At 39.8% G+C, this 12,793-nt stretch overlaps 1 protein-coding gene across 1 annotated transcript in view; it reads left to right on the forward strand.

The window, feature by feature from the left end:
- The first annotated feature begins 4,233 nt into the window (after positions 1 to 4,233).
- LOC135474728 (neprilysin-4-like) overlaps positions 4,234 to 12,793 on the forward strand; it is a 39,415-nt gene continuing 30,855 nt past the window's right edge. The window contains exon 1 of the mRNA XM_064754297.1: positions 4,234 to 4,591. Coding sequence (XP_064610367.1) covers positions 4,512 to 4,591 — 80 coding nt within the window. The 5' untranslated portion in view covers positions 4,234 to 4,511. The remainder of the gene's footprint in view (positions 4,592 to 12,793) is intronic.

The raw sequence follows: 12,793 nt of genomic DNA on the forward strand, positions 1-12,793 counted from the left end.
CTAACGTTTGCTGAAGACTTGTCCTCCAGCAATACGGTTTGGATATCCGTCCGTCACACGTGAGAAATACGATTTCATCCAACCATAACACTAGCCGCAATCGTACACTAGAAAATTCTTGCAAATAACAGTAAAAACAAACATAATTAAATCAATAAATCCAATAAATCCTAAAAACATGGATGTTAATGACCTTGCCTCGCTTGAACTTCATGCCGTAGGTAGCATATTTTGATACTGTTTTATGCTGCTGTTTTAAGTTAGGATTATGCTAATAAAAATTTGTCTTAACACAAAATTGACATTGCACCGAAATTCTACATATTGTCATTAGTCAAATATATCTTAATTGAATCAGCCCTCGGGTTGCCACGTTTGAATCATTCTTGGCGGCTCAACCCTCAATTGAACCCGGAGTCAAAGTTCTAATCATTCGGCCAAGGTGACCACAATGTGGTTTAAGTACCTTATTTCTGCACGGATCTCTCGTTAAACGGGTGAGACGCCTTAATCATTCAGCAAACGCAGTGTGGTTTAAGAATCTGATTTCTGCCCGGATCTGTCGTTCGCTGGTCAGGCCTCTTAACCATATGGCAACCGCCATGTGCATGGTGTAAAACTGTTATTACTGCCAGGATAATCCAGACGTCCGGATCATTCTTTCGACTAAGATGGCCGCTATGTGGTCTAAGAACCTGTGTGTCTACAATTTTTTTTCGGATGTTACCGAAATATTTTCAGTGTTACTACTCTGGTGATAGCAAAAACAAAAAAATAACATTGCTCACATAAGGTATGCTTGGGACAAAAATAGGGAAAATAAATAGGTAAAACGCAATACAGTAACAAACGGATTTTATTTTCCGTTTAAGTAAAAGTTTGAGTCTTGCCAATTTATTTTCTTCCTTTAAGAAAATGCTAAACTAACATTCTAGATAGCCTTTATTTAATTTGATCAGTGATGAATGCAGGATCTCATTTCTACAACGGGCGTCATGTTTATGCCGGAAACCAGGCATAAATCGGTTACAAACATGTCAACTGAACCGCACCAGGTACATGGGAAAGCTCCCGATTTAAGTCATAGCCCAGCCATTGATAAAGAGTTTTAGAACGCGACATTTGAGCACGTGAAGCTGGTCACAGATTTATCGCCTGCTCACTGATACCATCATGAACCACCCAGATTAAAGGTAAAGTTACATATTTTAGCGTATGTATATAGTGAGTAATCTACCTGCTGAAAATCTGGGACAAATTTCCAGCAATGTTTATGTAAAGTACCATAATATGATATTGGGGTAGATGTCTTTTAAATGCTTACACAGTTAGCGACAGGTTTTAAATTCTTTTAAATTCGTTCAGGACCATAACAGTTACAGTACATTTCTCAATAGACACATTCAGAAATAGGCAAAGGTATGATGGCTAATTGCGGCCATCTATAGACGGAAGGTGCAGAGGGCGTGGATCCACGCCTTCCGTGACTTCCGTCGAACCCCGTGGGACTGCGCCCTCCGTGACCTTCGTGCCCAGCCAAATATTCGGCACACGCGAAGGGCGTCACACACATTCATAGATCGCAGTAGGATTTCAGGCAGCTTCACTCAGTGATTACATCCCTGTATCTACGTGCACACAAGACATTGTGTTTTTCATGATCTCAAACAACTGCCACAGTTAATGATAACTGCGAAAACAATACCTTTTATAGTACATCAAATCAAGATAACAGTGCAAACATCTTACTAACGCGTGCGAGAAATGCGCAGACAATGCCGCCAGAATTGGAGTTCCCTTTAGAAGAAATTGTTAAAACATATTCATACTGAAAAACAGACGTTTTCCGCGTAAAACCGAACTGCCACAAAAGACAATGCAGTTAATCGGGTAGTAGTCAGGACGTCTTACGGAAACACTTCTTCAGTGTAATTACACAAACATTAAACATTAAACATAAGGTGACTTTTACCGCTAAATCCTCTCACCGAAGACTCATTAAGTAAGCACGCATAAAGGCGATTTGAGGGTATACAAAGCCACAGTATCAACGCGAGTGCAGTAGTACTTAAGCCAAATTCGAAGCATCTGAGTAAAATTATAAGAAAACAACTGCACTTGGATATATTCATGAACTTTTCAAATAAATAATCTCATTCGGGGGTTTTATGTTGTCAGATTACTGTCAGAGAACGCCTGGGCAGGAATTTAAATTGGGAAATAACATATAAATTCTACGAGCCTAATAGCTGCTACACAGTTAAACATTTTGCCGCGACTCACTGAAATTTTGACCTTTAAGATGAAGTTTCCGATATTTCAGTTTCATGATTAATAGCTGTAGTTATCGTTCGATAACGTTTCACCAGTGTTCTAAAACAAGTAGTAAGAAACAAGGAAGACGTTATTTTAAGAAAAAAACCCGTTTCAAGATAAAATGTAATATTGCATAAAGCAGATATCTATGGTGGCCAGTAAGTAGATGCATTAAGCTTTAGCATTAAAAAGTATTTAACTCTTCCAGAAACTAACTCACCCACATAAACAAAATAGACAAAATAAGTCAACACACTAATTAACTATGAAAAACAATGAAAAACCTTATCTCCGCCATGCAAATGTTTTTTTCAGCGCGTTGTGGAGTTTTCCTCTGCGGTGTAACCCGAGGTGGGAACAACCTTTCCACCAAGGAGAAAGCTTTTGTGACTTTTTTGGAAGTTTATAACGGATTTTTTTTATCAAGACTGTCGAAAGTGTTTTGCTTTGGCGTGAATGTGATTTCGCACCACATACCTTCCGTAAACACCTCTTGTCGCTGCTGCCAGACATTCCTGCTTACGACCGACGAGAAAGCCAGCATGAGCTGGACTTGAGCTCACAGCGACCCCATTGGTGAGAGGCACGTTTGTCATCACATCGCTTTGACATGCTGAAAACAGCACACTTGAAAATACCTAGTTCCAGGTTAGTGAGTGGACGTCTGTATTTCTGAAAGCTAGGCTGGGAAAAATGAAACAGATATCAGATCTAGATATCAACCTAAAATGAAAACTGTTTCATGCAAGGCCAACGTTAAACCTGTTTTCTAATTTTTAATTTGAGGTATGTATTCAATGTCTTTGCAAAATACAACACCTACTAAGTATTATAAATGAAAATATAAAATTAAATAAATAACGAGTCGCCATTTATATTCTGTAGTGCTTAGGCTACTGTAAGTTATTATTTCTGTCAAGTGATTCTTGTTTTTTTTTTTTTTGACACCCCACTTTATAAATTTGATCGTTACATACACTCTAAAGGTATGACAAAAGCTACATGCGGAACAGAATGATACATAGCGATGGACAAGAACATACGAAATTCTTTTACATGCACTGGGGCATCCACTGGAAAAGGATAAAATAGTTAGCTATTAAATCTGTTCATCGTCTATTTGTTGTTTTGTTTTCATTTTGTTTTGCATTCATTTATTCTTGGTGCTGTCTATTATTAACCTGATATCTACATTAAATGAAATATTTCATTTCAGCTACAGGTTTTCAAATGAAACATCCTTACCTTAGATGAATCATTCTTTATTTAACTTAGATATTTGTACCTTAAATTATTATGAAAGTATAAAATATAAGGTAGGCGTGCACATGCACATATTTATGGTAAGTTTTTCACTTAAGTTTGTTAAAATGGTTTTCAGTGTAATAGATCATGTCTGTATGTATCCGCATGTTGTTTGACCTAAATAAACAATTTTTATTAATTTTAATTAAGTTTCATAACAAGTGTGTCATTGTCTTAAGTTGATATATATATATATATATATATATATATATATATATATATATATATATATATATATATATATATATATATATATATATATATATATATATATATATATATATATATTCATGTGTATATGTGTATATATATATATGTGTGTGTGTGTGTGTGTGTGTGTGTGTGTGTGTGTGTGTGTGTGTGTACAGGTCCGGGAGATGTACAATCTGTGCTAAAGTGTAATGTTGATCAGCCTTTGTGCACCACATTGTGTTCGCCGTTACGCCATTTCAGCAGAGACGGATGGGGCCGTGTTCCCATCAATCAGAGCCTTGCATTGTATGAGTTTGTGACTGTCGTGTAGCCCGCTTACTCAGTCACTGTTAAGAACTCCAGCCAGCCCACGTGGTGTTCATTGTGACGTATTGCGACTCAGGTGAGGTATAAACTAGAACTCACAGCGAGGGCATTCTGAGTCAAACAGATCCAGTCAATACATGCAGTGGAGAAAGCACACACGTCTTGTCCACAGACATCAGCAAAATATTCGCTCAGTAACTTGAAATCACTCGAAAGTCTGATATCTGGTATAAAAAGCTACCAAATTAATGTAAAGATCATTTGGTAAGCCATTACCTGACGTTTGTTGGCGGCAAACCTTGTTTGATACAGACGGCAAATTATAGTTGGACTGTTCTTACGGGAAAGAAGAACCGAGTCATCGTGAGGGGATGCCAACTGGAGTGCAGCTAAACAGTCTAAACGTCACTGAGAGCAAGAAAGATCTAATGGCTTCCAGTTATGAGTTAGGGTAAGTTACTTTCAAGCAAACAATTGAATTTACTTGATTTTAGTGTCATTTACCTGAACATTCATACCCCTTCCCTAAATGTTAACCCATAGTATCGGGAGCTGGAATTCAGTGGCCCAACGGTAAAAGGCACACGGATCTAAATCTCAAGCACACGAGCTGAGGTTTCTATTCCGCCGTTGCATGCACACGAAGAAGATGTAGGTATACCCCCCCCCCCCCCCCAAGCTCTCCTTCCACCCCAAACACCTTCGATCTTGGAGACAAAAAGCGGGCTTCTTTGCTCAGTCTTACGTTTGTTAAAGACCTCTTAATGTTGCGTGACTCTTGGTTGTTTTGTTTTTAGTTTAATTTTTGTAATCCTTGAACTGTATATAATAAGCTCAGTTGTTAAGTAGTTCATGTTGACCTAACAGAGGTTTATATATCAGCGCTTCGCATAATCACTTTTATTCGCATAAAGACAGGATTGTTGTCGGAAAACTGCCAGGCTATATACAGAGCACATCAGACAACTAAGTACAAAGTAATAAGTTTATCCTATATGTATCACGCTGTTGTGAAAACATTAACTGGGATTAATGTCAGTTGTTTGGGTTATACTCAACACACCTAATTAATTAGTCTACACAAATAGCTATATGTAAATATATAGGTATAAGCAAATGACGTCGATCGTTTCAATTATGACTGATTCCTTTTGGAATCAGTTTATCTTTTCAGAAATATGTTTATCTTTTAATCGGGACTGTCAAAACACAAATCACTAGAGGATTTCGTAATCTAGAGACCACCGAGAACGAATTTGTTGACTATACAAAACAATTCTCAACACAATGTCGAACACTTGACAGAAATTTCGTGGACGCAAGTCCACGGCAAGTCCTTTTTACCTGGTCATGTATACGCGCGCGTTTTGTGTCAACTGAGTGAAAAGATATATGTTTGCTCTGGCCTTCGTGAACAAAATTCGCATCCACTAAGCATTAATAAAACAGCACGTTTGACCTTGTCATACAGTTCTGACCTCTTCGCCTCAATTGCCTCTCTGTCGCCCCCCTTTCTCTAGAACACTCGGACGGCCCACCGAATTACTCTGTATACGCCCTTTAACCTTACTCAGTGTTTGCTAATGGAGTTTGAGTCTGTCCGTGCTGAAGTAACGCTTTTCTACTAAGGTTAATTATTTATTTATTTCATTGGTGTTTTGCACCAGCACGCAAGAACATTTAACTTATACGACGGCGATTATTGCATTATTGTGTGGGGAAACCGGGTCCAACCTGTTTGAAACCAGCGTATAACTTTTTAATCTTGTATTGTCGCACATCCGAGATGTTCAAAGAACTAAGCAAAATCGTGCACATTGAGACAATCGAACGTGAAACCATGTTATCAGTTTTAACTAATCAGGCATAAATTATTTCTATAACCCGAGGACGTATCTGTTACCGCCGCGTGTTTCCGGCTGCTCTATCATGGCACATTCCATGGTCTCATAAAATTTCCTGATTAAAAGTTCATTATGGCGTTTAGATCTGGTTCCATCCCTCTTCCGAAATAACTCATGTTATGTTATCAAATTATTTATTTATTTATCTGATTGGTGTTTTACGCCGTACTCAAGAATATTTCACTTACACGACGGTGGCCGACATTATGGTGGGAGGAAACCGGGCAGAGCCCTGGGGAAACCCACAACTATCCGCAGGTTGCTGATACACCTTCCCACGTGGTATCAAATTAGTCGCTGCCACTATTTACGGGAACAGCCAGCTTAACAACAATTAAATTAAAACCACAAGGGAAGATTAGAAGTTTGTCATGTTTATTATAATTATACATTATCAAGAATGACGGTTCCCGTGGGTATAATATAGACCCCGTGGTGCACGCTGCGATGAACTCCCTTTTGTGACAAACGTTAAGAACGATCTTCACCTTGTTCAGCCTCTCTTGGGTAGACACAGGTAGATACCGAACAAGTGCTAAGGAAACCACACGCTTCCCCGGGAATGACACAAGTAGATGCGCCCAACTCGTATCAACCCAACGATCTTCATCCCTGCTCGGCGTTCCTTGAGTACACACAGGTAGACACCGAACAAGCGATAAAGAAACCACGCAACACGGGCAATTTAGTCTCTCCTAAGCAAATTAAACTGAAGTCTGTGAGTTTAAAAAAACAAAATCTGCTTTAGAGTCATTGGAATTGACGCTCATTTCTCAAATAAACACCGTCTAAAGCATCCCCCAGGATGTTGAGGAGAAAGTCACATCCAATGTCCCCCATGTGAACTCCGTCCTCCCGGTATATCGCTGGTAGTTGAATATTGGGATGGCTGATCACAAATCCACCAAGGTACAACACATGCGAACTCGTGGACCCGTTCTCCCGTTCACTCATCAACAGCGTTTACGTCTCGAGCACCACGCCAACGTAACTGCGGCAATATGTGAGAATAGTCGGCAGCAAGAGTTTCAAGACATTGAAACCTGCTTTCATCCGTCCCATCAGTTCGTGAAGTGGTATGCTACACAGATCATTCGATCCTAGATGGATGAGTAAAATGTCTGGTGCTGGGTTACGACGCAGTCTATACTTGATCGATGACAGCAGACTGATCCACTTCATGCTTCTTCCATCAAACCATTGGAATCTCAAGTTTAGAGGAGGAAAGATACCAAGGCATTTCCCACCGATTTTACATAGTGCTCGCCGCTCGGTCCACACTCGACCACATTATCCAGGCTGTCTTCACACCAGGGTTACGTGAAAAATGTGAAATAAACTCGGCAGAAGCATGTTTGAAAAGGAACGATCTTTAAACCATGCAAAAAACTGGGCAGTCTAATATATCTTTGGTAAGTATTAGTTGACCATGTACCCCACCTTTTGATTGTTTGTTCATCAAAGCCCTGTGAGGCACAGTGCGTAGCCGCACCTATTCTGATGGAACGGATCCTAAATCGCAGCCCTCATACACCTATGAACTCTGGTGCACGCCGGATGATAGCGGCAAATTGATATGAAGTAAGAGGTGCGCTGTCAAAATGGTCAGGAAAAAAAAAATTGTCACGAAATTTCTCGCCGGGACGCAAAGTAGTCCTGCACAGCTGTGACTGGACAGAGGGATAATCCCTATCTTTGAATGACAACCATAAACCCACGCCTAACTGTTCTGTCCTGCGAACCGTTACTGACTCACCGCCTGGCGAAATATGCTCATATGTAAAACCTATGGATCGCAGGTTCATATGATTCTTCCCGCAAATATCCACAAAAGGCGAGTAAAAATGCAGCCCTAAACAATTTGGTCTCAAAAACCGAAGTGCAAACGCTTCCCAGAGAGGAAATCATACCCCTTAGTAAATCCAGGGTAATTTTAGCCCGTTCATCTGATCTAGGCCCATTATGTCGCTTTTAACCCTCCAAAAGCTTTCGTGCAATGAAATTTTGTTGTGGGTCGGAAAACTTATCAAATCTATGTTAACAACCAAGGCCTGCCAAGTAAGTTGCCACTGTTGAGGTTGAGAGCTGCCGGTGTGACAAATGAGCGACATACAAAACAATGTGGCTTATTGGTTCTGGCCATAGTTTAAGCCTGATTCAGTCTTGAAACTCCCAAAAGACATGCGACCAACTTCATACGTTCGCCAGGTTCTAGCGGACAAAGAGTTGTGTAACAACCGGCTTTCCTCCCCCGTCAAATCTTGCCTCCACCCAGACACTGGCCGGTATTTTGAGGGTTTGCATGCTTTGGAAAACGACGGAATCAGGCATACAGAAAACGTGAAATGGCATCACAAATTCTATTATCTATGCCAGGTATACGCTTCGCTGAGAACAAAATATTGTGCTTAAGGCAAGATAACACCAAAGAGAGGATTACTTTCATAATTGACTTCGATCCATGTGTTTGCTTGTTTACTATCTCTACCATGGCCGTGTGATCAGAGCGAAACAAAATCTCCCCAAATGTTAACAGTGACAACCATAGGAAAAAGCTCGAGGAATGTTATATCTTTAACTAATACTGATCTAGCCCAGTAAGGGGACCCTGCCCATCTATCACTGTAGTACACGCGTACCCAAACCACCTGCAGCGTCTGGAAAGGCTGTAACACATCACTTATCTAAAAACATAGTGGTACCGTTACAATCGCGTAAAAACTCAAACCACATAGAGACATGGGCTCTAATTGAGTGTGTTACTCTGGCAGAATGGTGTGGCTTGCTTATTCTGATCGTGGAGTTAATCAGCCTCCGACAAAAAGTTCGACCGGGGGCGACTGCTTTACAGGCAAAATTGAGTAAACCGATTAGGATTGGAATTGTCTTAAGGTAATCTTATCTTTTATCATAACTTGCTGCATTTTTATGCTCAGTTGTTGTAATTTGTCTAACGGAATTCGCACTACGAGCTCCTCTAAATCGAGCTCTAACCACAAGTATGTTAGCTTACAACAATGGCCTTCGCTTTTCTCCTCAGCTATAGGTATTCCTTAATCTGCACACACTGTACAGATCTGAAGGCACGTCATCTGAAGGCACTCAGCAGTCTCCGCTCGACCCGCACAGAAAAAATCATCAAGAGGGTGCGAAACGCTTTCCACTCTGTTTTTTCACCCACCATTCAACGAATGTACGAAAACACTCAACAGTTGAGCATGAAACGAAACAGCTCGTCGGTAAACATTTATCAAAGAAGTACTCCGCGAAATTTAATGCCCATCTGATCAAAGCCTCTAGGGTCAACTGGGAATAGCTAAAATGCTGATTTAATGTTACCCTTTGCTAGCAAAGCTTATTTACCTAGAATCTGAATCATATAAATGGCATGATCTAGCTTTGAATAAGTTACTGCACAATAGTACGGATCAGTGAAGTCGTTAACCGATTTACCATGTGGGTAAGACAGGTAGTGACAGGAAGCGATCTTCACCATCTGTTTTCTTAGGCAAAGACCCAGCGGAGAAACACGAAATGGACCAGCAATCCTACCCATTCTGATTTCTTTCTGTAGCTTAACTGAGGTTACTTTCAGACTAGTTTACACAGACTTTAAATTTTTTAATCTTGGGGATTGCGGGGTCCGGTATAGGGTAACAGAGACTCGAACTCAAAGTCGTCCGAAGTTGTCTTTAGCCTACGACTATCTTCAAAATTTGGATAACCATTAAGCCAGAAACATAACCTGCAAAATGTTATGGTTAGTAGGGCCAAGGTTAGATGGCGATTTTGAATTGCATATTGGGTAGGAAGAAAGGCGCTTTCAGCGCATACGCCGTCTAATTGTTTGGGTTCCATTTCAAGGGTCGCATGACGTTCTCTCCGGGTTTTTTTGACTCCGTGCCACAAACACGTCTACTGTGAGCTCCACCACATTTGTCACTTCTGTGATGGAATTTACAAACCTTTGTGGAACATCCATCGCTTTTAAATGCCCAGTAAATCCCTCCCTGAACCCAGCGACCTATATTTACCCCTAACAACTTTTGCCACCTTTTTGATTGTCACTGTGCCGGCCAAATTTGGGTGTCTGTTCCAGGCAACATTGGGGGTATCCACAGTTCAGCATGAGTTACAGCCTACGACATTGAATGTCACCACTTGCACACAAAAGGCTGGTATATTGTGGAAGGTAACTAATTGGGCTATTCTAAAATACAGTCAAAACTGTACCTACGGCCACCTGTAATCAGCCTCCATCTGCCGTATGCGGCCACTATGCGGCAAATGGTGTTGTGTTTTCATTTCGCGTGGCCAAAATATTGCCTGTACCGGACACATGGAGAAACTGATCTTCCTTCACTCGTACATGTGGTTGTTTCACCGCTAATGGCAAATATGATTGAACATCTCAGCAGTCTACCATTTACAGCCCAAAAACTTTGTTAGAATAGTCATTTATGCCTACGTAGGCCAAAGTAGCACATGGTTTTCTAGGGCTTGACAATGATGGGAAGAAAGTTCTCCGTCATGCATGCCCTCACCTGAAACTCTTTTTGTAGTCGCCTGTTAAATGCGTGAAGTCCATAGGCCTATCCCACAAAACTTGAAATTATTGAGTTATTATTTTACTACAATTGTTATATTTTTATGAAATTTATGTAGCAGAACAGATTAGTGCTGTAACAATTATGTATAAGATTATTATGTAGGCCTACATTTGTAGATTTCCTGAAACTTAATGCAGTTGTGATTTGGCTTGGTCTTCACAACCTGTCTTATGTGGCCAACTGTCATATGCGGCCACTTTTTACGCGTCCCTTCACTGGCCGCATACAGCAGGTTAGACTGTAATAGTAAAAATTCTATTGAACTGGTGCTGAGTGATTTTTTGCTGAAACTCTTTGGTATAGCCTCTTTAAACATTTAACTAAACCTCAGTGACCTGTCTTCCAGATGACGAGACATAGACAATATGGTTACCATAGAATTATGTTACAAGAAGGTATCGTCGTGATATGATCAAAGTACTGTTAAAAGAAGAAAAAAACCTGTAACAAAACACGAAATGGCAGAATATTTTTCATTGAAAACTACACTAAAACTGAAGTCTTGCACACGAACTATCTATGCCTACACAAAATGCAAAGAAAGCAATTGCTGAAGAGTTTGTTTTATTATATTTATCTAATATACATGATGAAGGCTTACTTTTATGTGGAAATAACAAATGACGTCATCCTGGCATGTCCAATGACGTGATTTCTCATAATAATGTTTTTGCGCTTCGTCGATTACAAACCGCCTATAGGCGTTTTCGCTTAATCGTAAAAATCTCTCCAAATAACTTCTCAGCACATTCTCTAATTTTTCCCCCACAAGAATGTGATTAAATAAATAGCGGAATATTAACAAATATTTTTCATCAGTGGTGGCATATTACAAATAAAACAATCTGTGACTAATGTTTGTTTCGTACCGGTATGTAAATGTCTTTATTTCTTGTCTTTCTCTACTTGACATTAGAAACGTTTATACAACAGTTAAAATTTCTCAAAAAAAAAATTATACATAAGTGCGATAATAATTAGTAACTGATGATTGAAAACAAGGAAGACACCTGAGCGTTTGTCTAAACTGTATTAAGATCTTTTATATTGCAAAGTGTGTTTAAGAATTGAAAAGTTTGCGGATGGTCCATCTGATAAGTGAATCTGAGTAGGCCATATCACAACGTCACATAAGTGTGGCAGAATTATTTGTGATTATACAGATGCCGTAACAAGGTTGACGTCAAACGTGACCTGTTGGTTTATATATTTCCTCTCTTCAGCTCAAAAGAGATTGTATTTCTTATGTGTATCGCATTATTTAAAATTGTTTATTGTGTATATTACTGAAATAATTACGGCTAAATTTGTTTCAACTATCTTAGCCAAAATAGCTAGTCAAATTTCCGAGAAGAGTTTCGCATATAGAGATTCAGTGTGAGTTGGCTGCATTTGTGTTGAGTTTGATAATGTTCTTGGATAAAAACACTGATTTTACTTTTTGATTCACGGAAAGGCCAAGATCTACCTTACATCTATAGTTCAGTTCTTGTATTATAGTGGATGGCTAATACAATATATAGATTCGAGTGTATGTACCGGTATAATATTAATATATTTTTATATTATTATTCTTGTTATATTGTATATAGTGAGTGAGTGAGTGCTTTGGGTTTATTTATTTATATGATTGGTGTTTTACGCCGTTCTCAAGAATATTTCACTTATACGACGGCGGCCAGCATTATGGTGGGAGGAAACCAGGCTGAGCCCGGGGGAAACCCACGACCATACGCTGGTTGCTGAGAGTACTGCCGGAGAGGAAGCCAGCGTGAGCTGGACTTGAACTCACAGCGACCGGCTTCGGGTTTAACGTCGTACTTAACAATTTTTCAGTCAAATGACGACTAAGGAATCCTTAGAGTACATGTAATGTGCCTCCTTGCTGCAGGACTGATTTCCGCCGCTCTTTTATCTAATGCTGCTTCACTGAGGCACCTTACCGAGGGCAGGTAAGCCGTCCAGCCCGAGCCATTATACTGATACGGGTCAACCAGTCGTTGCACTCTCCTCTTCATGCGGAACGCCAAGTGAAGAAGTTAGAACTCCTTCTTTTAAGGTCTTTGGTGTGACTCGACACAGGATTAACATATGTTGTTGATGATGACAAACATATAAACCACGGAGATTTAATTATTT

The sequence above is a fragment of the Liolophura sinensis genome, chromosome 9 (assembly GCF_032854445.1).
Source record: "Liolophura sinensis isolate JHLJ2023 chromosome 9, CUHK_Ljap_v2, whole genome shotgun sequence".
Lineage (NCBI taxonomy): Eukaryota > Metazoa > Mollusca > Polyplacophora > Chitonida > Chitonidae > Liolophura > Liolophura sinensis.